The 26,565-nt window shown below is 40.6% G+C and overlaps 1 protein-coding gene across 4 annotated transcripts in view; it reads left to right on the top strand.

Moving 5' to 3' along the window:
- Positions 1–85: 85 nt before the first annotated feature.
- LOC131125708 (regulator of G-protein signaling 12-like) overlaps positions 86–26,565 on the top strand; it is a 48,064-nt gene continuing 21,584 nt past the window's right edge. For 2 of the 4 annotated variants that reach the window (XM_058067509.1, XM_058067512.1), the window contains exons 1-6: positions 2,267–2,305; positions 2,635–4,401; positions 6,405–6,497; positions 24,390–24,411; positions 25,577–25,728; positions 25,833–25,925. In XM_058067509.1, coding sequence (XP_057923492.1) covers positions 2,294–2,305; positions 2,635–4,401; positions 6,405–6,497; positions 24,390–24,411; positions 25,577–25,728; positions 25,833–25,925 — 2,139 coding nt within the window. In that variant the 5' untranslated portion in view covers positions 2,267–2,293. Of the gene's footprint in view, positions 267–529; positions 661–2,266; positions 2,306–2,634; positions 4,402–6,404; positions 6,498–24,389; positions 24,412–25,576; positions 25,729–25,832; positions 25,926–26,565 lie in introns of those variants that run through there. The other 2 variants (XM_058067510.1, XM_058067511.1) reach the window with 2 other exon arrangements.

The following is a 26,565-nucleotide window of genomic DNA, read 5'->3' on the forward strand; positions in this document are numbered from 1 at the left end:
AGGCTGGCTGCGTTCGGTTTTTGAACGCTGGAGCTTGGCTGGGTCACGTGACGGGGAGACGTTACGCTGTCATGGTTACGGTGAAAGACGCTTTGTTCCAGCCGCCCTGCGCTGTGCTCGAGAGCCATATGGCCGAGCGAGAATCACGGCTCGTTGGGATGTATTGTTTGGAATAACCCCGTCTTCTGCCGTCAGAATGTCCACTTGTATGCACTCAGCGTTCCAAGCGAGGTGTGTGCTCGCCTTTTGACGCCTTGGACACCGGGGTAGGTAAAGTTGAAACTTGCGTTGTTAACGTTAGTGTACGCTAGCCAGCTGATAAACTAGCAAGTTGTTTTTCAGCCAGTAGGAGTTAAGGTTAGGGTTAGTCGTTGTACTCACATTACTTCTTCCTGTGGTTTAAATGTTGTGTCAACAGTTAAAACAAGCTAAAAGTCAGCTTGTCATTAAAGTATTTTGGTTTTGAGAGGGGAAGGAAGGGGGTGGCCAGCTGGCACTGTGATTCGGGGGACCGTGGGGAGGGGGGTAATATAAAAAGGCTTTTGTCTTGATCCTTGACATGTAATTTACTCAAATAAGATGGATATTTGCGGGTTATGAATGCCTTTATAAGGAGTTAATGCTGTAGTTGTTAGAGACAGCAGTGTATATAACATACAGGTAACTAAATATTATTGCTGTTGACACGTTCTTTTCACCGGAAGTCATTAATAAATTATTTCAAACTATTACAAACTGTTAATAAGGAGGGTGTTGTGGTTGTAATGCAAGTATACAAATAAGCTAACTGTTAACATGACATGCAGTTATGAAGTTGTTTTGTAATTGGTAGCTGTATGGTACTAAGCTGCATGTTTTCTTAAACTGCTGTTTATTAGCATGTTGAACTGAACTGAAAAACTGTCAAAAAGGGGAAAAAACCCACAATGTAACAAAAAGAAAGTATAATTTATTTTGTTACTATGTTCTTGTCAAATTGTGACTTTATTCTACAAAACAATTCTAATAAAATTGGCTTTTTTTCCTTCCAAATGGAGACTTTCCTCCTCCTCATAGTACAGTTGTGCAAGTTATTAAAGTCTGACTCAAACCAAAATGGACTCTAACCAAGGCAAGTTTTCTCATAGAAGATAATGTAAACCCAGTTAATCTCTCCCTGACTCAAACCAAAATGGACTCTAACCATGGCAAGATAATGTAAACCCAGTTAATCTGTCCCAGACACCCAAAACTTTTAGTTTTACATTCAGGAAAAGCAAAAACAACTTTACAACTTTATTCTCTATCGTTGCACAGAAGTATTGGGTCATCTAGTCACACAGGAAACACCGCTCTCCCCTTAGCAGATGAGCCGATACCACACAAAGCCTGTCCCTATTTGTTAGTTTGTTATTTATTTATTGGTGATGCACAAGTAGAAGCCAGTGCCAGCGACTCGTTGATTTGCAGTAGGGTGTTTGTGATGTTTGTCAGTTGATTGTTTCTACTTCTCTACTTTAATTTCATTCATTCATTCATTCATTTTCTATCGCTTATCCTCACGGGGGGTGCTGGAGCCTATCCCAGCTGTCTTCGGGCGACAGGTGGGGTACACCCTGGACTGGTCACCAGGCAATCACAGGGCACATATAGACAAACAACCATTCACACTCACATTCATACCTATGGACAATTTGGAGTCGCCAATTAACCTAGCATGTTTTTGGAATGTGGGAGGAAACCGAAGTACCCGGAGAAAACCCAAAGAAAATACAAACTGCACACAGAGATGACCGAGGTCTGCGCGCTAACCACTCGACCACCATGCAGCCCGACTGTCTAAAAAATGTACACTTTATACAAGGGAGGTCAGACGTTACCACACTAATGTTGTGAATGGTCTTTCACAGGTGAGTTATTGTCAAGCTGGGTGGCGTGTGGAATGAATGAAGTCCTGTAGCGTTCACTGTGGGAATGGAACCGGAGGAGTTTATTGCAGGATGAGGTCTCTCTATTGTCTGATGAAGTAGGTGGGTGGGGTCGTCCATGGTGGAGAGCGGTTTGTCCAGTGTCCTCCTGTGAGCGTAAGTACAGGGCACTGGCAACCACAGACTTGTAGAAGATCTCCAGCAGCCTGCTAAGGACCTATAAGCTTCCTCAGGAAGTAGAGTTTGCTCATGCCCTTCTTGTAGACATCTTTGCTGTTGTCCCTCCAGTCCGTCTATATACTTGTATTATTATTACCATTATTTTTTTTAACAATACTAACCCTCACAGTGTCTGCCAAGAAAAAGTCTGGCTGGTCAAGTTGTCAATGAAGGCCCAGGTACCCAAAGCATCGTCCACCATTGATAATGACACATGCATCTTTTGAATGCCTCATATTTATGTTTTAGTTCATTTATTCTATTTTTATGCTTGAAAATGCCAAGTAGGCAAAAGATATGTAACGTTATCGTAAATATGAACATGTTTTGACTAATAATAGGCCGTACTGGAAAAACCTCGATAGAGTGAGGCAGCGAAATTGGAACAGCAAAGTGGCGAGGGACGACATCTTTCATACAAAACTCAGCAACCATCTTGGATTGTGGCTCCACAGCAGCCCATCTTTCTGTTTTAAAATGTTCTTTTGTCTTTTTGTGTTAACCGTAGGTTGATGACAACAACACAGTAGTGTTGGCAAAACCGGGAAGTCATTTTCTGGCAAAGATGAGGATCCAGGGACAACCTGAGGGCGCTCGGCGGCGTCTGGATTTAAGTACAGTCGGCGAGCTGAGGAACATCGAGATCATCCGCGGCCGAGCGGGCTACGGTTTTACGATCACGGGACAGCGGCCGTGTTCACTGAGCAGCATCCTGAAGGGAAGCCCGGCAGATGTGGTTGGACTCAAACAAGGCGATCGCCTCCTGGTGATCAACGGGGAAGACGTTTCGGCCGCCTTGCACGAGACCGTGGTACAGCTGATTGGTAGCTGCGTCGGACCTTTACGGCTGGTCGTTCATGCCGATGGACGGGTCATTGGAAACCCCATCATTAGTGATGAAAAATTTGTCATAAGCCCCAAGAAGGATCTTTTCCAGAGGGTTCTCCGCACCGTCTCGCATGATCCGAGCAACTCCGACCACTTGCACCATGCGCTCTGCAGCAAACCGAGACCCCTGTCAGAACCGATCATGTCGCAGTGGTGCAATCAGTGGAGCATTGTGGCACAGAAACCAAAGGTCTGGGATTCTGTTTTCTCAGAGGATGCTAACCCAGACTGCGGCGTTTTAAACATGACCCTAGTGGTGGGCTACCTGAGCTCAACGGAACTGATTCTAAACACGACGGAATCGGAGGATGACTGCCTGAAAGCCATCCGAGAGCGAATACGCAAGTTGGGCACTGAGCAGGACACCCACACCCTGGTGATGATGAGGATCACGTTTGACTGCATCCGACTCTGCGACGACATGGGCGCCGTGCTAGCCGCCTTTCCCACAGAGAACCTGGTCCTGGGAGCCGTGTGTGCCGAGGACCCTCGTTTCTTTTGCCTGGTCACGACTGCGCACATTATCGATGGCTGCGTCCCACAAAACTGTCCCTTAAGGGCCTCCTGCCATGTTTTCTTCATGGATCCAGACCTGGGGAACCATGAGGAGCATATAGGAATAGCGGCACGCTTTGGTTTCAACTGCACACCTGATCCGGACACTTTTGCTTGCCTGGAGTTCCCCCAGACCCCACCGGACGTCCTTCATTTTGTCAGCGTACTCTACAGTGACATGGGGGATGCTGTGGAGAGGCTAAGAGCCAAACTGGACTCTGAAGCTCAGCAGCGAGCCAAAGAGCTCCGCAAGCAAGGTAGCGCTGGTAGCAGCGGAGACAGCGGGATCAGCGGCTTAGGCAGCGCCTCACCCCCTGAGGAGAGGGATTTCCCTTCTGTAATCCGAAACCACCCCGGGGTCCTGCTCCCCACCTGTCCATGGGATAATCCTGAAGACCACACCCCAAGAAACCTCTGCCGTAATAGCCACAAAACTCATAACAGTGCCAGCTCCCTTTCAGAGTCGCTACCCGGCCCCGATTCTCTTGCTAACTTCTACGGAGGCACCCCACCGAGGCTCAAGTTCCAGTTCAAGCCCCCGCCCCCTCCACCTCCTCTCCCTTTGGGCAAGAAAACAATTGCAGACCCTCTGAGGGGAAGCCAGCGGTGGTTCTCTAAACCCAGGTGGCACAAATCAGATTCAGAACCTCAGGTGATATGCAACAACAACTGGTTGTCAAGTGTTGCCGGCAGCCAGGACCAGCCGCCTCCCATGTGCCAGATCCCCCCACACCGGTATCGCTCGGCCGAGATCCTGATGCAGCCCCCGAAAGAGGAATGGACCAAAAGGTTACTGGAGCAGAGGGACAAAGAACGCAAGAATGGCAAAAATGTAAGTTACAACATGCAGTAATGCCCAAGACGTGCCAAATCCTGCCTAGCAACAAGCTGCATCCAACCAATACAATTTATTTAGCACTTCAAACCAATAAACTACAGAATTGTATAGAATAACAACCCAAATGTAAATATGCTCTTTCATCCAGGTCTTTGCATTGCGACTGACTCAATGCCATGAGAAAATAACATTTGGCCGCCGGTACAAAAATCAAACTGGAATTGTGAAGGACTCAATCTCAAAATTTTGAATACTAAACCTGAGAAAAGTTGTTAAGGGTGTCATGAGAATTCAAAAATCATGAAAATCTAGTTAGCGCTGTAGTTTGCTATTGTTAAATCAGTGAATCATTTCCAGAAAGCACAAAACATTTAACATGGAAATGCACATAAATGCATATAATTGACGAATGAATATGAAGTGAAGCTCAATTTCAGTCAATCCAGAAAATTACGAGAAAAAAAGGGGTACATTTATGAAAATAAAGCTGGTAATTGTTGATGCAGAATTGTCCAAGAATAATGCCGCATTATTACAAAAAAGCTAAATTTACAAGAAAAATTAATTCTGGTAATATTACGCCTTTTTTCATAAATTTATTTATTTATATTTATTTATTTATAAATTTATTCTCGTAATATTATGACTTTTTTGTAAATTAATTACTTTATTGTAAATGTCCACCTTTTAGCTTTTAAATGTACTTTCTTTTCTCATAATACTACAACTTAAAAGTAAATTATGACTTGTTTCTCATAAATCTACAACTTAAAATCTCTGATTATTATTTTTTGCCAATGTGGCCCTACTAAAGACTTTTTTGCCTGCTAAAATTACAACGTGTAACCAGACTTTATTCTGTTACAAAATCCATTTGAGCACATGTGAGCACATTAGATTGTATTTTATTTGAGCTTTGGTAGGAATATAAATATTAATACCAGCACATTCACACTTGATGGTTCTGCATCAAGTAAAAAAAAAAAAAACGAGCAAGTTTTGAAAGGTGTCCCTCATTGAGATGATTTCAGCTGGACCAGGAAGTATTCAAGGAGGGTCATGGGGTTCAGCTTGAAGTCACTGGGTGACACCTGGTTGCCACTTCATGAGCCTACTGGCTTCCAAAGCCTTGCTGTACTGCTCATTGACCACAAGGTGTCACTGTGGGCCTATGCTGCTCATTGCTGACACATACACTTTTCCTGGTAGATGTTCATCATAGGCCATGAATTACGCTAAATACTAAATACAAAAAAAATTTGCAATGTTACAACAATAAATTTTACAATTTTACAACAATAAGTTTGTGTTACCTTTGTAAAAATAAGTTATCTGTGTTAAAAATATAACTTTTTCTTATATAATAATTAGTACTTAGTCATATTGAGAGATGAACTCCCAGACATTTTTTCAAAAGACATCCCCTTCAGTAGCGGCCATTATAGACCATTTGGGCTGATCAGATTATTGTGTTCTATGGCTAGTATATAAACATGGAACCTACCAAAAGAACGACTAGACTCCCATCTTTCATCGCACTTTTTTGTGTTCTTTGGTAATCAGCAGTAGAACATAAGTACATTTCAGGAAAATATCCGTTTCCGACTAAAAAAGGAAGAAAAGCAGCTTTTTGTGAAAAGATAGATTTCAAGCATGACTGGCTGCTGTGGTGGATATATAAGATGAATGAAATGCTGTTATGGTGAGGTGAAGGAACATTCGGGTGGGGAAGTATTTACTCGGCGGACCGCTCAATCGTGGCACAATTCCGACTAATCCAGTCCCAACAATGCATGTTATTCAATGTCAATTCATGTCATGTGCATCACGTCACAACATTCATTAACAGACAAATGAATACAAACTAATAGGATTTAAAAACGACAGTTAATTTAACAGAACTACGTATTTGAAATAAGCTTTATAGTGCTTTATTTGTGTGTTTTGTACAGTGATAGTGATTTTTCTATATTCCATGTATTTCATATCCTTGCCAGGTCTCCAGGTTTTGGGATATGGGCGTCCTGCGTGCTTCCAAACGACGCTCTTCCAAACGCCTCAGCCTGGCACGATCGCTGGACAACCTCGAGGTTGGCAAAATATTGTTTCCTCTTCAGTGCTTCCTGTCCTGACGTGGGACAAAGAGGTCTTTGTGTTTGGTTCGGGCTGAATGAGCACTGCTGGTGCTGCGTGACTCGCTCGCGCAATCTCTCGCTTAATTGCTTTCTTTTCAAACATTTTCATTGAGCTGCTGCCTAGACCACCACCATGTATCCCAGCGGGCATCTTCTGCTCTTGATTTACGATGGTCAAGTACGGGAGCCACATATTTTGTAATCTCAGCTCTGTGATAAACAGTATGTGGGAAAGCCTTTAGTATTTAGTATTTATTTTGCTCTTTTTTCCACATTTCCCCCACAGTTTCTTCTTAAATAAACTTTGTCTTTTGTCTTTTCATAAAATAACTTAATTTCCCTAATATTTTTATATTTTATCTATATAAAATTTGGGTTATAACCTAGGAATAACAATAAAAAAATAATATTGTAATATATATAATAAATAATATATTAAATATTATATATTAAAATAAATATATTTATTTATTCATTCATTCCCAGGTTATAACCCCTCTTTTTGACTTTAAGGAAATATAACCTAGTACGATTATTTTTTTCTCATAGTATTACCAGTTTATTCTTGTAAAACTTTTTTTTTTTTCATTTCTGCTCTTAAAAGCATCCAACGATTTCAACTTTCTTCCCGTACATTTTTTGCCTGATAGTTATGGCTTTGTTCCTGTGGTGGGGGGCTACTCGACTCCAGGCAGAATTGAGTGCTCAGATGATGTTTATTGGATCAGTCCAAAGTAGAAAAACAGCCCGCATAGGTGCAAAACTCAACTCTTACTACTCTTTTCTACAAAAATAGAAAATAAGCAAAATTTTTCCAAAAATACATTCACGGTTAAATAGAAAAAAAAGGAGTCGTCTCAAGAGTTCTACTTTAACTGGTCCTTTAACATCAATTCAATTTAATCGGATACTAAAAGGAAAAAAAAACACACAGACAATGTAACTTCTGGTTGACCTCTGTGTGACCGAACAGACTCTCCTTAAAAATGCCAGGCCCCTCCCACTGGGCTTCAGTGTTCCACCTTCTAATTGTTCAATCAGCGTTGGAATAACAGGAATAACCCATTCGAAATCGCAGGAGGTCATTACTCAATATAACAGTCTGAACACTCACAAGGTAGCTAGGGAATATAAAATATAAATATATGAGTAAAACGTTAAAAAACAACTATTTTTACATTTTCCCATAATGCATTGTATCCAAGTAGGGCCGGGGCGCTGCACTAATGTCAGCCTCCCTCTTGGCTGCTATGGATCCCTCTGGTGGACAGAGGCAGCATTGCAGTGCCGTCCATCCATCCATTTTCTATGCTGCTTGTCCTTCAATGAAATGTTTTGCTCAGATGAAATGTAAATGTCATTTCAAACTGGTATTGGTACATGTTTGTATGTTTTTTAAAGTATACCTTTTGAGTGTAAAGTTGCTGTATGATGACTGTATGATGACCTCCTGTGATTTCCAATGTGTTGACAAGCTTGTTGAGAGCTACCTGGTCCTCACAATATGCCATTTTATGATGTGGACATGTGCAGTTTATAGTCCGGCGTGCCTTACAAATATACAAATTTTTCTTCTATATTTAGTGGGTGTGGCTTATACACCAGGATTTACGGTAATTGATTTATTGGTTATTGTGACAGGCTTGCAAATATGTACTGTAATTAATTCTGGGGGCTCATATGAAACCCATCATATCCATCCATCTTATCTACCTTTGCAAAGGTCTGAAAGTCAGTGATAGAATTCAAGGATAAAATCAGGTCTGCAGTTTTGTTTGTTTTTTTAAACGTGAAAAAAAGAAGATTAGAGGAACTGATATCATTTAGTGGTTTGGACGGCAAATTTCGTAAACTTGTGTAATTAAAATAACACATTTCCCAGGTTTCCGACAGCAGCACTTGGACAGTGCAGACCTCTGCCAAGCACCATAGTTCGTCCCTTATTGTGGGCGAGTGGTTTGCGCACAGGCCTCACAGTCAGGAGATCTCAGTTCAATTCCACCCTCGGCCATCTCTGTGTAGAGTTTGCATGTTCTCCCTGTGCATGCGTGGGTTTTCCCCCGGGGTCTGCGGTTTCCTCCTACATTCCAAAAAAACATGCTAGGTTAATTGCCGACTTCAAGGTGTGAATGTGGGTGTAAATCGTGGTCTATATGTTCCCTCCAGCACCCCCCGCGACCCTTGTGAGGATAAGCGGTAGAAATTGAATGAATGAATATTAGTCCTACATTTATTTTATCTCCATGCAGTATTCATGTTCCTTGATCACGAATTACTTAAAGAATTCAAACATGCTAATGTTAGCATGCTAACACCTAGCATGATAACGCTAAGTGTCTACTAAGTTTATATTCATGAAAATCTAAAAAAATGCTACTATGCTCATGTTAGCATCGTAGCAATGCTAACACGCTAATGTTAGCATGCCACCACCTAGCAGGATATTGCTAAGTCTTCATGGTGTCTACCCATGAAAAATGCTACTCGGCTGATATTAGCGTGCAAGCAATGCTAACTTGCTAATGTTAGCATGTTAACACCTAGATAGATGAATCTATGATCAATTCATAAACCTAGCAACATAGCAGAATGTAATGGGAAGGCTAAGCGTCACAAACAAGTGCTTTGACCGTTTTCTGCGGCGTTATACATGTATGCACAAATGGCGAAAGGGTCCTGCCTCAATGTTTAAGAATTCTTTAAAACATTTCTGGATCCAGGCGGCGATCGGCATCACCCCCAAAATGTCATCAGTTCTTCCAATATCCCATTCCCGACAAGTCATTTTGAACACAAACAGACAATCAAAAACCGGCATGAACATAACCGTAGTAAATTGGATTTAGACAAAAATCCAGGTCAGGCCAACATAAATAGAGTAAACAAACCGTCTTTTTACAACAGTTGTTTTTCGTCTTAGTTTGTTGTGACTCATGCTATTTTGTAGAATATTCCTGTACAATGCAGTGTATTAATACATATAACACTACAAGACTGAGTTACCCATGCATGGGATTCTTTGTCTGGCCACATTCTGTACTTTCCACAATAGCCATTATTTCTTTGGAGTAATACTGCTTTAACATTTTCCAAACTTGCTATTCACCATTCAGTTGGCTACTTAGTGTTTTTAGTGGTTAACTTTCTTTTACAGAATGTGACAATAAGCAATAACAAAAATGTTTTAGATGCTAGCGGTAAACCACTAACACACTTTTGGGTAAATCTTTTTTGTGCTTAACTAGAATAATGCTATCTCACAGCCATCACGATGTCACTGCATAGTAAGGTTAGTAGCTTTTTCTTTTTACATTTTATACATGCATGATGGTCAACAAAAGGGTGATGACAGCCCCCGTTTGACCCCAGAAGTGAGTAATTCAATTTTGACATTTTCCTGCGGTGTAATATTATCATTCAGAAGCAAGCACATGCCGCAGTGTGTGTGTTCTTTTCTATGTAGGTTTTATTTTCTGTGTTTATTTTCATGCCTGCCAAGCTTCTTCTGCCATGTCGCATCTCGTTATGTTCCGGAACATCAAAGATCTTTCCTGTGTTATTTTTCCAAGTGCCCACGCGCGCATTGTAGCCCTCCATTTTGTTTGTTTGCATATATCTCATTAGATTGTTCAATTTGGGTTTTTCTTCCGTTTTTTTCCTGTGGTCTGTGGGCGTTGCAGAAATGAGAAGAAGGCATGAGGAGGCGGAGGTAAACACAAAAGAGAGAGAGAGAGAGAGAGAAAGGGAGGGAGATTTTTTTCTCCCTCCTATAGCTGTCAGGGTTTTTGGGTCTCCACGCATTGAGTTCTTGTGATTTTGTGGCGGCGGGAATGGATCGGTTTATACGGAGTGGTGCTGAAGACGAGGCGAGCACACGCTAACCACACACATGGAGCCCACCATCATGCTCAACTCTGTAAGTCGCCAAACATCCTTCTGGAAATTTATCGGGAGAAGGCAAGTTGCCGATTATGTTTCAACTTGCTTGGTTTTGAATTGCAGGGTTGTTGTGCAGGCATGTTCAGAAACATCTTTACCCACTATCGTCTTTCACCAAATGAACATCTGAGTAGAAATAACTGGCATGAAGAATGACTTTAGAACATAGCCGACTATTTATTTGAGGAAATACAGTACTAAAAGGGTATTTCTTCTGACTGGAAATGGTGATTAATTGTGGAAATATTGTGTTTTCAGAGTGGAAATAGTGATTATTTGGAGAATGGTATTTCTTTAAAACAACGTCTTGTATTTATTGGAGGAAATAAAGTGCTTAGTCAAATGAAGCAAGCATTTTTCTGAGTGGAAATGGTCATTAATTGAGGAAACATTGTCTTTTCAAAGGGAAATGGTAATTATTGGGGTATGGTGTTTATTTACAACAAATACTATTTATTTGGGTAGAGAAAGGGTTTAGTCAAATGAAGCAAGCATTTTTTTGAGTGGAAAATTAATTGGCGTATGGTGTCTATTTATGACAAAGTTGACTAATTATTTGAGGAAATGCATTGTTTAGTGAGGATAAACAAGCATTTTCATTGTGGAAATGGGGATTAATTGACGAAACATTGTGTTTTCAGAGTGGAAATGGTGATTATTTGGGGTGCGGTGTCTGTTTACGACAAATACTTCTATTTATTTGAGAAAAGAAAGTGTTTAGTGAAACGAAGCAAGCATTTTTCTGAGTGGAAATGTTGATTAATTGGGGTATGGTGTCTATTTACGGCAAAGTTGACTAATTATTTGAGGGAATGCATTGTTTAGTCAAGCTAAACAAGCATTTTCATTGTGGAAATGCGGATTAATTGGAGTGCAGTGTCTATTTACAACAAACACTTCTATTTATTTGAGAAAACAAAGTGTTTAGTCAAACGAAGCAAGCCTTTTTCTGAGTGGAAATGTGGATTAATTGGGGTATGGTGTCTATTTACGGCGAAGTTGACTAATTATTTGAGGAAATGCATTGTTTAGTCAAGCTAAACAAGCATTTTCATAGTAGAAATGGTAATTAATTGAGGAAACATTGTGTTTTCTGAGTAGAAATGGTGATTAATCGTGGTACAGTGTCTATTAAGAACAAAGCCGAGTGTTTATTTGCAGTGGTGAGTCAAGTAAAACCACCATTTTTCATTGTGCAAATAAAGATGAAGAGGTGTGTGGCATCTATTTACGACAAAGTTGACTATTAGAGGAAATGCATTGTTTAGTCAAGATAAACAACCATTTGTCATAATGGAAAAATTATGATTAATTGAGGAAACATGTTCTCTGAGTGGAAATGGTGATTAATCGTGGTATGGTGTTTATTTATACCAAATGCTAGTAATTATTTGAGAAATTGCAGTTTTTCGTCAAATTGAACAAGCATTCTTCATTGTGGAAATGGTAATTAATTAAGGAAACATTGTGTTTTTTGAATGGAAATGGTAATTATTTGGGTTGCAGTGTCTAATTAGAACAAAAGCCTAGTATTTATTTGTGTGTCAAGCTAAACAAGAATTTTTCATTGTGGAAATGGTGATTAATTGAGGAAACATTAATGGCTGGGCACGACTTCTATTTAGAATGCCTACCATTTATTTGAGGAAATAAAGTAAAGTCATTCATTGCAGCATGGCGTTCATTTAGAACAGAGGAAATATGGTATTGTAAGGCCAACATGTTTCTTCTTGTTGTGCTGATGTTTGGGTAAGTCCACATATGGTTGCGGGGTATGAATATGCAAAAGCGTCAATAACCACAAGAGCAGATGTGATGTGAGCAGATGTGACTGCGGTTGCTGAGTTCACTGTTCGCTAACCACTGGAAATCTCCTTGCCGTATTTAGCAGCTTTGCTTTTGGATGTTTTTTTGTTTGTTTGTTTTTTATATAAGATAAAAAGTCAGTGACATCATCCCTTCAGACAATCAACATCCTGCATTACCAATGTTTTTTTTTAACCACATCAACGCAGTTGGGGAAATAGTGTTGAAGGGAAAACTTGGTATGGAGCAGTAAACACAGTGCCTACCTAATATTACAGTGTTTCTGCTACATGTATGCTATATAGATACAGCATATTATTTACAAACATATTGATCACAGTTAGTTTGAACAAACAACAATTTCAAATATTATTTTGACATATAATTTATTTTAATAAGTGACAATCTCATTACGCTTTCTGGTATCTTTGTTTACACATTTTGCCTGGCTCTCACTGACTCTCTAGCAGCAGCTAGCTAGCATGTTTTTGTCCCTTGGGTCAGCTATCACATTCATGCTAACTTACAGTACTTTTTTTAAGTGTCACTTAACAATTTTGCTGTATTGTTATCATTATAATACTTCATGGCTCGTCTGTTGTTGAACATAAACACTTAGCGTGTCCAGCTTTAAGGTAGTGACAATATCACAGGGGTATGCTAGCGGTAGCTCACCAGTTGACCAAAGTGTTTTATTCAAACATGGCGCCTGTATTCAATGACGAATGAGCACACCGAGTGGAGATGTGCTTTGTAAATAAATAAAGTACAAATGTAATGTTGGCAGTCACACAAAAGACAAATAGCTCACTTCTCCACAACACAGCGGTGGCAGACCTCCCATGCAGCCCACCACCACTGCTTCAAACTCCTGGAGGAGTTTAAGTACCTTGGGACCTATAAATCTTTCTGAACACAAACTCCAACACTAACAATACTATATTTACATATAATGTGATTTGTATATGAACCAAGCAACAGCGACATTGTTTTTTTTGTTGTTATTATTATTGTTAACATTGTTACGCTGATCAAACTACATTACATTACTGGCGTAGTGGCGTCTTACCACTAGCTACTAGCTAGCTACTGGCAAGACGTCACTACGCTAGTAATGTAGTATCCACATAGTATCTATCTATATATTGGATCTAGCGCTACTGCTGCTGTGCTTTTATCTTTGAGTATGAAATAGTTAATGCTAGGTTGCAAAGACAATAGGGTAAAACTCACCTGTCTCACGACAGTCTAATCCCAGCTCATATTCCCTATTAGTGGGTGAGCAATCCAACGCTTGGTGAATTCTGCTTCACAATGATAGGAAGAGCCGACATCGAAGGATAGCTTAGTTTAGCATGCTAGTGTGGTTGTATATATGTGCGACTTGTCCTGGAGGAGTATATTTTCACTGCGTGTTGTGTTTTACCGCTGTAAGTGAGGACCTGATGACCACGTGCCGGTTCTGAGTGAAAAATACGAGATGCACATTTATTTTTGTACCCAGCTTGTCTTAGCCGTAAACAAACATTCTCTACACACACGATGTGTGTGGAGGTGTGAGTAGGTGTGTCCCCCTTATGTGCATGAATTAATTACCTGCCTCTTTTTATCCATTTTGTGTCTTTAGAACACACAGAAAAGAGAAAGACATGTCTTTATGTCTTACATAAGGATTGTGGATGATGGGGAAAATCCCGCAAAAGTGCACTTTTCCTTTAAGGGACAACACGCTGTCTCTTTATGGCACGCTCTTCTCCAGTAGATATCTGCAACTGTGTGTCGGATGGAAGGCAAAGAAAAGTACACCTCGATCTTGCTGATGTAACTTCCGATTCCAGTTGCCGTATTGTTTAGCTAGCTCATAACAAAGGAAAATTTTGTGATTAAATAAAAAATCCATTAAGGACACAGTTGGAGTGTGTAATAACATGACAAGATGTGTGCCATATTGTACGCTAACCAGAGAATGAATGTCAACCGAGGCAATATTGTGGCATCAATTTTTGACATTAACCTAAAAACACGATAACCGAAGGTACCATTGTATATGCACGTTTTGTTATGAAATACAACTTAAGTTATTTTCGGGGGGCTGCACGGCGTTTGAGTGGTTAGTGTTCAGACCTCACAGCTAGGAGACCCCAGTTCAATCCCACCCTCCGTCATCTCAGTGTGGAGTTTGCATGTTCTCCTCGTGCATGCGAGGGTTTTCTCGCACATTCCAAAAACATGCTTGGTGTGAGTGTGTATGGTTGTTTGTCTATATGTGCCCTGTGATTGGCTGGCGACCAGTCCAAGGTGTACCCTGCCTCTCGCCCGAAGACAGCTGGGATAGGCTCCAGCACTCCCCGCGACCCTGGTGAGGATAAGCGGTAGAAAATGAATGAATGAATGAAAGTTATTTTGGGGTCCTTCTTATTCACTAGGTCGCTCCAAAGACCATCACACTACCACCACCATGTTTTACTCTTGCTATCATGTTCTTTTTCTGACTTTTACTCCAGATGTAATGGGAAACACACCTTCCAAAAAGTTCAACTTTTGTCTGGTCAGACCACAGAATATTTTCCCAAAGGTCTTGGGGATCATGGATAGATGGCAAAATGGAGACCAGCCTTAATGTTCAGCAATGCATGCGTGTGTGTTAATTCCGTCACATGACGGCGTCGCATGCAATTGAACTTTTGGCTTTTGATCCATTTAATTTTTTAAATAACGGTTCCGTTTTCTCCTGCGTGTTGTCGTCACACAGCAAACTTTTTAACCCGTCTGAGCTTTGTTGCCGCGAGACGGGGGCAAGAGTCACCAGGCTAATTATACGTGTCGGGTTTCAACTGGAAAAGTCCATTTAGGGTGTAGAAAGAAATAGCGGCACTAGGGCGTGGTGCCGTCTAATGTGGTTGCCTTCAAGGCCCGTTCTTTTTTCTTTTTTGGTAATACATAGTGAGGGGTGCTCCCTGCCTGCTTCTAGTTTCCTTTTCTGACTCTCTGAATTTGTTTTCATAGCTTTGATAGTTCTATAAAAGATTACGAACCGCAGTTTGATTGTGGGGATGCTTTTCATCACAGTTCCATTCAATTTATAGAAGAGTCATTTGCTCAATAGGAGACTAATAGGTTAACCTGAGATGAACTCAATTCCACCTCAACAGAAGAATTGGTGGCTTAATCATCCTGACATGTAATCTCACCTGGATAGATCTTTCCAAAACACAGTTCATCTCCCAGATGGAAGGTTCGGGGCAGCTCCATGTGTGTGCACGGCATGTCTTCGTCCTACATCTCGAAGCCTTGCATGTTGGCTTCAACGGAGATTGTAAATCCGTGGTGAGCAAACTACGACCCGCGGGCCACATCAGGCCTGCCAAACATCGCCAAACAGCTAAACCACCCGTCGCTTCCAATTTTTTTTCTCTAAACCTTCAACATGGAAGCTGTATCTGGCAACGATGCAAAGTAAAAATGGGAAGGTTTTACCCAAAGTAAAAGTCAAATTAAAAATGTACAGCAAATTTGGATTTTTCTGAGCAAAAGTACACCGAATTTGTCCCGAGTAAAGCCAAACCAAAAAATAATTGATACCGTATGTATACATATACAAACTAATAAACAAATGATTTTTTTTCTTTTTTTTTTTTAAATGGCACGTGAAATTTAGACTCCAAATTAAACTGAAGCCGAACAAAAAATGACCAATAAAACACCAATAAATTACAAATAAACAAAGTAAAATGTTTCTGTTTAATTGTAAATTTTAAAATTACTAAAGTTTTTATATTAATAATAAACGAAAATAAAATATGTTCTTCTTAATTAAAAAATGTAGAAGAAATGCGGACTTTTCCTGGCATACAGTAGGTGCTCCAAATCTGTCCCAATTTCATTTGGATTTAGGCCTGGGCTCTGGTTATTTTTTTGAAGAGCTTCCTCATTTTGTCCAAAATGTTTCCTAAGTCATTTCCTTGTGTCCTAGAAGTGTGGCATTCCCCATCTTTTTCTTTTTTTTTTTCCAATTGCATATAGGAAGGAAATGTCTTCTCTGTCTTATCAGCCACCGCTCCCTGTCACTCCCTAGATAACAAACACTCTGCATTTTTGTCCCCCTTTTAAAAAGAAGCATTTTTCTCGGAGACGGATTAGATTGCTTTAAATTCACTTTGTAGGTGACAAAATCGATTCAAATTCACCACTCTGTGGCCTGTCGTCTTGCTTCTGCAATAATGGGGCATCAAATCTCGGCAAATCATCACATCTTGGGCTTTAAATAAGCAAGCCCCACTTGACCAAAGACCTTATTTCCTTAAATAACCAGTGGGCTCCTTTCATAATGGATAAACAATACCACAGATGCATAAAGTGGTAAATCTTTCTCATACCTGCTGTTGCTGACTATTGTTGTCACTGTTTTCATTCCATTCCACACTACAAAATAAGCCACACGATGTTTGATTCCTGCTGATCCAAATGGGTATCGTATGGGGCACTCCCACTAAGTGACAAAATAACAGTATTTCCTCAAATAAATAGTTGTCTCTCTTCTAAATAGAAGCCTTACCTCAATTAATCACCTTTCCAGCTTCATCCAAAATCGTCTCCACACTCCCAAGTCAGCACTTGAGTGAACACCATATTTCCTCAAATAAACAGTGGGCTCAACAGTGGGAATCACCTCAATACCCGACTTAACGAAGTAAAGTTTTCCTCATATATCTTCTAAAAATAGAAGCCATGCCTCAATTAATCACCTTTCCTGCATTAAACAAGCAAGCCCCACTTGACTAAACACCATTCATTGATTAATTCATTCATTTCTACCTCACACCATAATTCCTCAAATTGTGGGTCCCAATTCAATCAGCCTTCAGGCTTTAAACCTGCATTACTAAACATATTTTCAAAATAGTTGTCCTCATCCAAGATCTTAACATAATAGCATTTTTAGCCACTTACATAAGTAGACGCTATTATGCTAAGTGTTAGCATGCTAATCTTTGTATGTTAGCGTGCTAACATAATTTTTTAACATAATTAAAACATTTTTAGCATTTTCAAAGGTAGGCACTTTTATATAAACACTTTATTTCCTTTTAATAAAGTCTTCAGTCTCTTCAGTCTCTCTGTCCCCCGTCTTTGGAACTCAAAACCCCCTGATCTCTGCGACATTGACGAATATACCTTCATCCTAGATATAAAATACACATCCCATATAAACACATGTAGAAGAGTTATCAGATGTTTTCGGATGTTGTTGTGTTGGTAAATGTGGATGTGTACTACATTACCCAGAATGCTTAGCGCTTGAGGGGAACTGGAAGTTTGCATGCTGCTGAAGCTACGAACGAGTCGAGCGAGTAAAGGTGATCGATAGCGGGTTCTATTTAAGGAAGCCGCGTATCCGAGATTGGTTTCACTTGGCTTGATTAATCCCTCGTAATAGTGCTCAAGCCAAAATCGGTATGCAGATCAAAAGATCCGCTCTGGCGACTCTGTAATCAGAAAAAGCAAAAAGAAACAAGCAAAAAGTAGTCTACTCATCTTGAAGCAATTCAGCCTAGATGCTCTTATTTTGGCTTGTTCATTTATCCTGAATGTCTGAATCCTACTTTCATGGACACACAACACGTGTTTTGACGACAAAACATCATTATTAGAATGGTGACAAAAGAGCAAGGTTAAGAGGCACTTTAGAAAAGTAAGTAAGGGAACGTGACAGCCATCTTAGCTTCTCTGAGCTCCCAATGGTTTGCATTGCTCGTTTGTTTGAAACACTAAATGCCACTGTGGTTAGAAAAAAACATTTGGAGTGGATAACTAACTATAGCCAGCTAGCTGCCAACAGAGAGGCTGAGGAGCCAGGCAAAATGTGTAAACAAAGATGGGAGAAAAGTCGAACTTCAAAGTTGTCGTCAATTGACTCCATATTTCACTATTTTTCATTGTCACCATGAGGGACATATTTGGTCAACACATGCACCAGCAAATGAAAAAGAAAAATTCACTCTTAATAGCCACGTTTACATGGGGAGTTTTTCTCTTTCCAAATGGAATCTTTCCGAATTACATAATAAACTCGGGACATGTTTTACATAGAATTTTTTTTTTTTTTTTGAACTTGTAAATAAAGTAAAATAAAGTATAGAATGATTTAGATTTGGTTCCACAGATGGCACTAATGCACACGAAAGCTGCTTGCCAACCGCCAATTAACAACAGAAGAAGAAAAACACGACGAAGAAGTACGCACCCTGACAACTTTCCGTTTGAGCGGGTACAAGATACCTCAATCGGATTGGGGAAAGGAATATTCCACCCCACTGAATCCGATTATATGTTCATTCAGATTGGCACTTTTCTTTTGGAATGAGGTGTATACAAAGGTTCAATTCTTTCCGTGTGAGCAAATAAACCGAATGCAATTGGAATATTTGGGTCAATGTATACGTGGCTAATGTCTCATATTTTAGTTGCAACCATTTTGTCGCAGTCTAAACGGAGCCCTGTGGCTGTGTTCTGAATAAAAGTCCTACTTGAGGCGATTTGTTTTTTTTGTTCCTACCTTACAAAATACAGAATTTCCTCAAATAAATAGTGGGCACTCCATTTTAGAAAGAATCCATGCCAGTGAATCAACTTGCAGCTTCAAGCAAGTAAGCCCCAATTGACTAAGCGTCACATTTCCTCAAATAAATACCGGTAGAATTAGAGACCATACACCAATGAATTACCATTTCTACACAGAAAAATGTTTGTTCAGCTTGGCTAAATATAGCATTTCATCAAATAAATAGCGGGTTTCATTTTAAATAGAAACCATGCCCCCAGTTAATCAACTTTGCAGCATCAAACTAGTAAGCTCTACTTGACTTAACATCACATTTCCTCAAATAAATACCGGGCTCTGCTAAAATTAGACACCATACCCCAATGAATTTCATTTCCACACAGAAAAATGCTTGTTCAGCTTGACTAAACAAAGCATTTCTTCAAATATATAGTGGGCTCTGTTGAATTAACACCATGCCCCAATTATTGGACACCCCGATGCTGCTCGCTGACATATTGTGAGCTCCCAGCATATTGAAGAAAGTCCATATGGTTTCACTTTATTGAGACTGTGTCTTTTCCTGCTCTTTCAAGCAAGACCACAGCAATGGCGGCTAAAGGAAGAAATGTGGGGGGGGGGGCATTGTGGTTTAGTGAAGACGAGGGAGGGGGGTATTAAATTCATATGATTCCTTCTTGTCACTGTATGTATCGTCTGTACGGGTTGCCATGGAAACAGCTGCCTTGTCAAATGCCCCCCCCCCCTTTTTTTCCCCTGACGTGCACAGACATGGTTTTGGGTGGGGTGCGTTCAGGTATGCACAATACTTTGCGCTCAGCGGCCAGAGTAGTCAAGGGAACAATGAGTCTCAAAAAGAGACTTTCCTTTAAGAGGAGCTGGAACTTCAACACTGTAAGTACACTGCCTCTTTAGCTGCTACTTAGCTAGCTAGTTTGTCCTCTGGTACTTGTACTTGTACTGTAAAAACTATGCTGAAGTACTACAGCACATCGTCGGCTCGCATTAATGGGAAAAACATGCCTCGACAAGCACAAAGGAAATACACTACTGCTGTATTTTGTACTGTAAATACACCAGTCAAAGATCCTCTATATCAGTGGCTCTCAACAGGCGGGTCGGGACCTAAAAGTAGGTCATTGCGCTGTTTTCTGTGGGTCGCGGGTTAAAAAATACAAAAAAAGGATGTGATGACCTAATGTCTATGTATGCACCTCATCATCCTGTCTGTATTATACGAGGTATATGCCGTTTTTCTGTGTGACTGTCAGGCTTGAGTCTGAGAGGAACAACATCAAGTGGAGACTCAAAGGAAAACTACACATATGGCGTTCTCTTTTCTGTGTATTCTAAAGATATCAAAACAGCTAAAAAAGCACCTACTCCACCTGTAACGCCTTCTGAAAAACCCCTCAACAACTCTCCATTTACATGATGTGACTTGCATATTTACTCATTGAATACCATAGGCGTAAGGAGGTGATGATGCAACTCTCCACTAATGCACTAATGGCCATAAAAACGGCCACAAGGTGGCAGAGGTGCGTATGATAAGAGGTCGGCAGGGGTGGAAAATTACACATGACAGGAAGGGGGAAGTGAAAGAGCGTGGAGGAGTGTAGCGTGCAGGTTACATCAGTTTCAAATGTGAAAATGAAAAAATATTTGATATTTGTCAATAATCTTACCAGTGTTCTACTGCTGATTACTAAAGAATAGAAAAAGGTCGAAACCAACTTTTATTTCTGATGTAAGACAGGAGTGTTTGGTAGGTTCCATGTTTATATAGCTGTAGAACACAATATTCTGTGTGCCTTGAAAGATCAGTCCATCCATCTGTCCGGGTCGCGGGGGCAGCAGTCTCAGTAGGGAAGCCCAGACTTCCCGGTCCCCGGTCGCCTCCTCCAGCTCCACCGGGAGGACACCAAGGCGTTCCCAGGCCAGCTGTGAGACATAGTCCCTCCAGCGTGTCCTAGGTCTGCCCCGGGCCCTTTTCCCGGCTGGGCATGCCCGGAACACCTCACCAGGGAGGCGTCCAGGAGGCATCCGGTCTAGATGCCCGAGCCAACTCAACTGACTACTCTCGATGTGAAGGGGACTCTACTCTGAGCCCCTCCTGGATGACTGAGCTCCTCGCCCTATCTCTTAGGGTGAGTCCAGCTACCCTACGGAGGAAACTCATTTCAGCCACCTGTATCCGCATTCTCATTCTTTCGGTCATGACCATAGGTGAGGGTGGGAACATAGATCAACCGCTAAATTGAGAGCTTTGCCTTCCGGCTCAGCTCTCTTTTCACCACGACGGTACAGCGATCGCATTACTGCTGCGGCTACGCCGATCCGTCTGTCGACCTCACGCTCCCACCTTCCTTCTCACTCGTGAACAAGACCCCAAGATACTTAAACTCCTCCACCTGGGGGAGGCCCTCATTCCCAACCCAGAGGGAGCACGCCACTCTTTTCCGACTGAGAACCATGGCCTCTGATTTGGAGTCTCATCCCAGAAGCTTCACACTCGGATGCAAACCGTCCCAGTAAACGCTGAAGGTCGCAGCCCGAAGAGGCCATAAGTGCCACATCATCTGCAAATAGCAGAGATGAAATTCTAAGGCCCCGGGCCCCGGACTCCCTCACCACCTTGACTGCGCCTAGAAATTCTGTCCATGAAAATTGAGAACAGAATCGGTGACAAAGGGTTCAGTCCAAGTGGACTAAAATGACCGCTGCGAAAGTGGTTGGCTGGGATTGAATGAACTACTGCAGAAACACCAGTCAAAGATCCTCTATATCAGTGTTGTGGGACCCACTGACACCCTTCAGTGACATGTGCCAACCACGGTTCCAGACGTTTTAATGAGCACAGACAAGATTAGCCACTAAAACGGTCTCTGTGACCCGCGTTTGTGTCTGGAGCCACCAGTTGGGAATGACTGGTTTAGATAGCGGTGGTGCTTCATCCCATTTGGTTGGGACTTTGTTTCTGAAGTAGTGCTGACGGGGGCTTCCGCTTCCTCTTTGCACTTTCAGGAGGTGGGGGTAGCTGGGGTAAATGGGGGGTGAAAGAGCCACTATTTGTAGCCACCCACAGTGGTGCGTCAAGAGAGTCATCACTTGGGGGAAGCAATAGAAAAGCAATAGTGTGTGTGTGTGTGTGTGTGTGTGTGTGTGTGTGTGTGGTGTAAAACCCCTGCTGCCTCATGAATACATCAACTACATCTAAGGGGTAACAGCTAACCACATTAGCATGAGTGCTATATGTGCTATCATGTTCTAGCTGTACAGGTGCCGCCATGATGGTGCTAGCTCCTACCTTACATGAAGACGCGTCATCTCACGAGGTTGTTTGTGTCTTTCTAAAAGTAGCAACAGCATTATACGTCAGCGTGTGTGTTCACGGCGACGCGGTGTAGTTAAAGGTTTGAGGTTTTGGGTTGTTTTTATCCTCCAAAGGGACTGACAGATGGTCCGGTCTGGATCTTTGGGTGTTGACCATACCCACAGAGGGGCCAATGTAAAACAGACAATTAGTGGTACCAGAGGTTAGCCTTGGGTTCATGCCCAAAAATGGAACAATATGGTCACAATCGAGATTTTAGCACAGATCCACGCATAAACTATACAGGAAGAATGTTGTTAGTATTTAGCATGAACATTCCTTATCTCACACTCGTTGGGGCATGCCTGTCTACAGAAAGTCACTTTTAGCATTGTTTTTAGCATTTAGCATTCCCTGATTTGCCCATTTTATTGTTTTTTTCTATTAGCCCACGGCACATTCTAAAAATAGAATTTAACAAACAAAAACAGCAACAACAAATGAGCAGTAATTTTACAACAAGTCCAAATATTAAAAGAAAGGAGTTGTAAATTTATGGAAATAATGTCGTAATATTCCGAGGAAAAATAATTGTGGTCATTTTGGTAGCACAAAGTTGAAATATTTAAGAAAATATGTTATTTTTGTAATGTTCTAAAAAACAAACACAACAATGGTTGGAAGGACGAAAATCTTATCACTTCAGTCACTCACAGAACAAATAGAGGACATCAAATGTCGTCATAATATTCATAATAAGTCATAATATTGTTTTAAAAAAACTATAAATAAAGTTGTAATTTGGGGGGGTTCGGGGAAAAAAGTCAAGATATTGTTGGAATAGATTCATAAATAAGAGAAGAAAATTGACAAGAAAAACGTCTAAATAATTGGAAAATTAAAATTAGAAAACAAGTCATTTCATGAGAATTAAGTCAAGATATTAAGAGAAAAAAAATATTATAACAAAAGGTGCAATTATACAGCAATTCACGTGTGTGTGTGTGTGGGGGGGCAATGTGAATGCAGCCCTGCGAACATGTACAGATGTACAGTACTCAAAATGCAGTTTGCCTCCACTATACTCTGGTATGCTTCACTGCTCTCCATTGTGTTATATAAATCAATAAATACATATACATAATAAACAAATGCATTCATATCATCTCGTACTTCGGTACGTGACAAAAAAAAGTCAAATTAAAAAAATTATATTAGAAAGGCAGGAAGTGAACAAATGTAACAGTTACTGATTGTAAAAGTACCAGATGGAGGGGTAGGATTGAATAAGCTTTGCTTCTTCCTACTCCTTTTGGACATGTGGAACTGTGAACTGATTATGTGATGCACTCAATTGTAATCTGATGCATGTTCAAATGAAATAAAACCATAAATTTATGAGAAAAAAGGCATACATTTATGAGAATAAAGATGTATGTTTTTGGAAAAGAAAAAATACTATTGTATATATTTTTATTTTTATTTTTATTTTTATTTTTATTTTTTTATTTATTAATTCTTGAAAGCGCTGATTTTTCCCCCCAATTTGTCCCTAATATTCACTCTTCCGTATAAGAGAACGTTGAAATATTACAGAAAGTTGATATTAAAGTATTTTCCACTTACTATATCCCAAAGCTGATATGCCATTTTAAAATATTGCATATATATGTATGTGTGTGTGTGTGTGTGTGTGTGTGTGTGTGTGTGTGTGTGTATATATATATATATATATATATATATATATATATATATATATATATATATATATATATATATAAGCATATAACAAAAATCTCAACATGGCCAAGTTGCATCGTTTCATCTTTCATCACAATGTGGCCCTGGCTGCCACCATCACCCAGTGGGGGGGGGGGGGGGGGGTGCTGTGGTTGGGACATGTCCATGCTCATCCAAGGCACCGACTGCTGCTATTAGCAATCCAATGGAACATCATTCAATGTTCCTCTGCATTGATGAGCGCTCGTCAACTATCAAACAAAAGGGGGGCAGGGGCTGACCCTTCCTCACACTCTCCCACCCTCAGGGAGGTGTGACTACCCCCCGAGCCACCCCCACCACTCCTCATACAAATGAAGAGAGTACGACTCCGCTCCAGGCTGCCAAAGATGCCCGGAGACACGTTGCTGTCTTCTTCTGGTCTCAACCCTGGAGGAGGTCATAAGGCAGCGTCTCACTCATGTCTCTCTTTCTTCTCTTTCAGTCGGCCGCTTCCTCTGACGGCGGTAAGTAACAATTTAAGTGCACTTTCTCTGCTAACCAGGACTAGCTGGTGCTGTTCCTGTACGCCCACCAGCTCGCAAGCTCTCCCACTAACACCTTTTGTCTTCTTGACTGCGTCCACAAGCTCTGCTGTTCCTTTTCGCCTCCAAATTACACTTTTGCAAATCAAAAAAGTATAGAAGAAAATCACCAACTGGCTAGCACAGGCGTGCCAACACTTTTTCAGCCTGCAAGCTCATTTTTAAATGACCAAGTCCTGAATACCTTCCTCCTACTTATGAGCATGGAAATGTATTCAAGTACTATGTACGTGCATGCAAGTCACATGTATAATATCTAACTCATAAAGTACTAATGTTTAGTATGCAACTCAATATGACAATACATACAGTGTATTGTCATACACTTTCTTTTTTTTCTTCATCAAACTAATTTAAATATTAGACAATGACAACACAACTGTGCACAAAATACAGATTTTTTACAACAAAACGTAACTCGACTGGTTTATCACGGTTAAATCTCTCGAAACACACCCAGGCCTGATTACTGCCACGCCAGTTCTCATCTCAGTGAAGAAATCACTTAAATAGGACCTGCTGCCTGACGAAGTGAACTAACAAAACAAAAGCTAGACATCATGCCGAGATGTAAAGAAATTCAGGGAGAAATGAGAATGAAAGTAATTGAGACGGTCCGTCAGCTATTTCTGAAGCTTTTGGGACTCCAGCAAACCACAGTGAGAGCTATAATATACAAATCTCAGTTTAAAAAAAAAAATCCCTTCTAGCGTCAGGTGCCTTCATAGAATTAACCATTGCTAACTGTAATCCCAACTTCAAAATCAAATCTAAACTAAAGTTTTTAGAATGTTTTGTTATATTGGTGTTATTGATATTTAATAGGCTTTTTCACCTATATGATGCACACACACACACACACATATATATATATATATATATATATATTTATATAGGGCTGCACGGCGGTCGAATGGTTAGCGCGCAGACCTCACAGCTAAAATACCAGAGTTTTGTGTGGAGTTTGCGTGTTCTAAAAACAAGGCATTATTGACCAGTAATAGTTTTTCACTAGTATTTTTCCCAAATTGGATTGGGAAAATCCAATGATTTTAATATAACCTTTCCGTTTGTGTCATTTTGGCAGATTACAGCGGTGTCCAGTTGCAGGGATGCTGCAGCCACAGCAGCCTGAACAGCAATGGAAGCCTTCAGAATCTTCCGGAGCAACGCGTCGCCAGCTGGGCAGCCTGCTTTGAGCGCCTCCTTCAGGATCCGGTGGGCGTACGGTACTTCTCGGTACGATCGACCACTTGGACCACTCACGGGGGCCAACACCATAACCAATGATTTATTTTCATAAACATTAGCTCCCACATAAGCCGTTATTTTTGTCTTTGCAGGAATTTCTCAAGAAGGAATTTAGTGAGGAGAACATCTTGTTCTGGCAAGCCTGTGAATACTTTAGCCATGTTCCTGCAAGTGATAAAAAACAGGTAGGTCCATCACCACTTCTTTCGCCAGCACCACCACACCATTGAGGCACTTCTTGGGGTTGAAAATGAAACACAATGCAGATTGGATTTTTATAAAGAAGACCATCATAGCAAAATGATGATTGGTCCGCTTCTTTAGCCAGCACCACAACACCATTTATGTCCCCTGATTTGTAAAAAGATAATAAATTATACTTCTTTTGACAGCACCACAATGCCATTTATGTCCCCTAATTTGTAAAAAAGAAAATGAATTATACTTCTTTCGCCAGCATCACAACACCATTTATATCCCCTGATTTGTAAAAAGATAAATTATACTTCTTTCACCAGCATCACAACACCATTTATGTCCCCTGATTTGTAAAAAGATAACAAATTATACTTCTTTCGCCAGCATCACAACACCATTTATGTCCCCTGATTTGTAAAAAGATAATAAATTATACTTCTTTTGACAGCACCACAACGCCATTTATGTCCCCTAATTTGTAAAAAAGAAAATGAATTATACTTCTTTCGCCAGCATCACGACACCATTTATGTCCAAATTTGTCAAAATCAACAGAATTCACACTGGATTTAAAAAATACAGGAAGTCAATCCCAGGAAAAACTAGAAAGGCACTCAGAGAACTGAG

This window comes from Doryrhamphus excisus, chromosome 3 (assembly GCF_030265055.1).
Source record: "Doryrhamphus excisus isolate RoL2022-K1 chromosome 3, RoL_Dexc_1.0, whole genome shotgun sequence".
NCBI lineage: Eukaryota > Metazoa > Chordata > Actinopteri > Syngnathiformes > Syngnathidae > Doryrhamphus > Doryrhamphus excisus.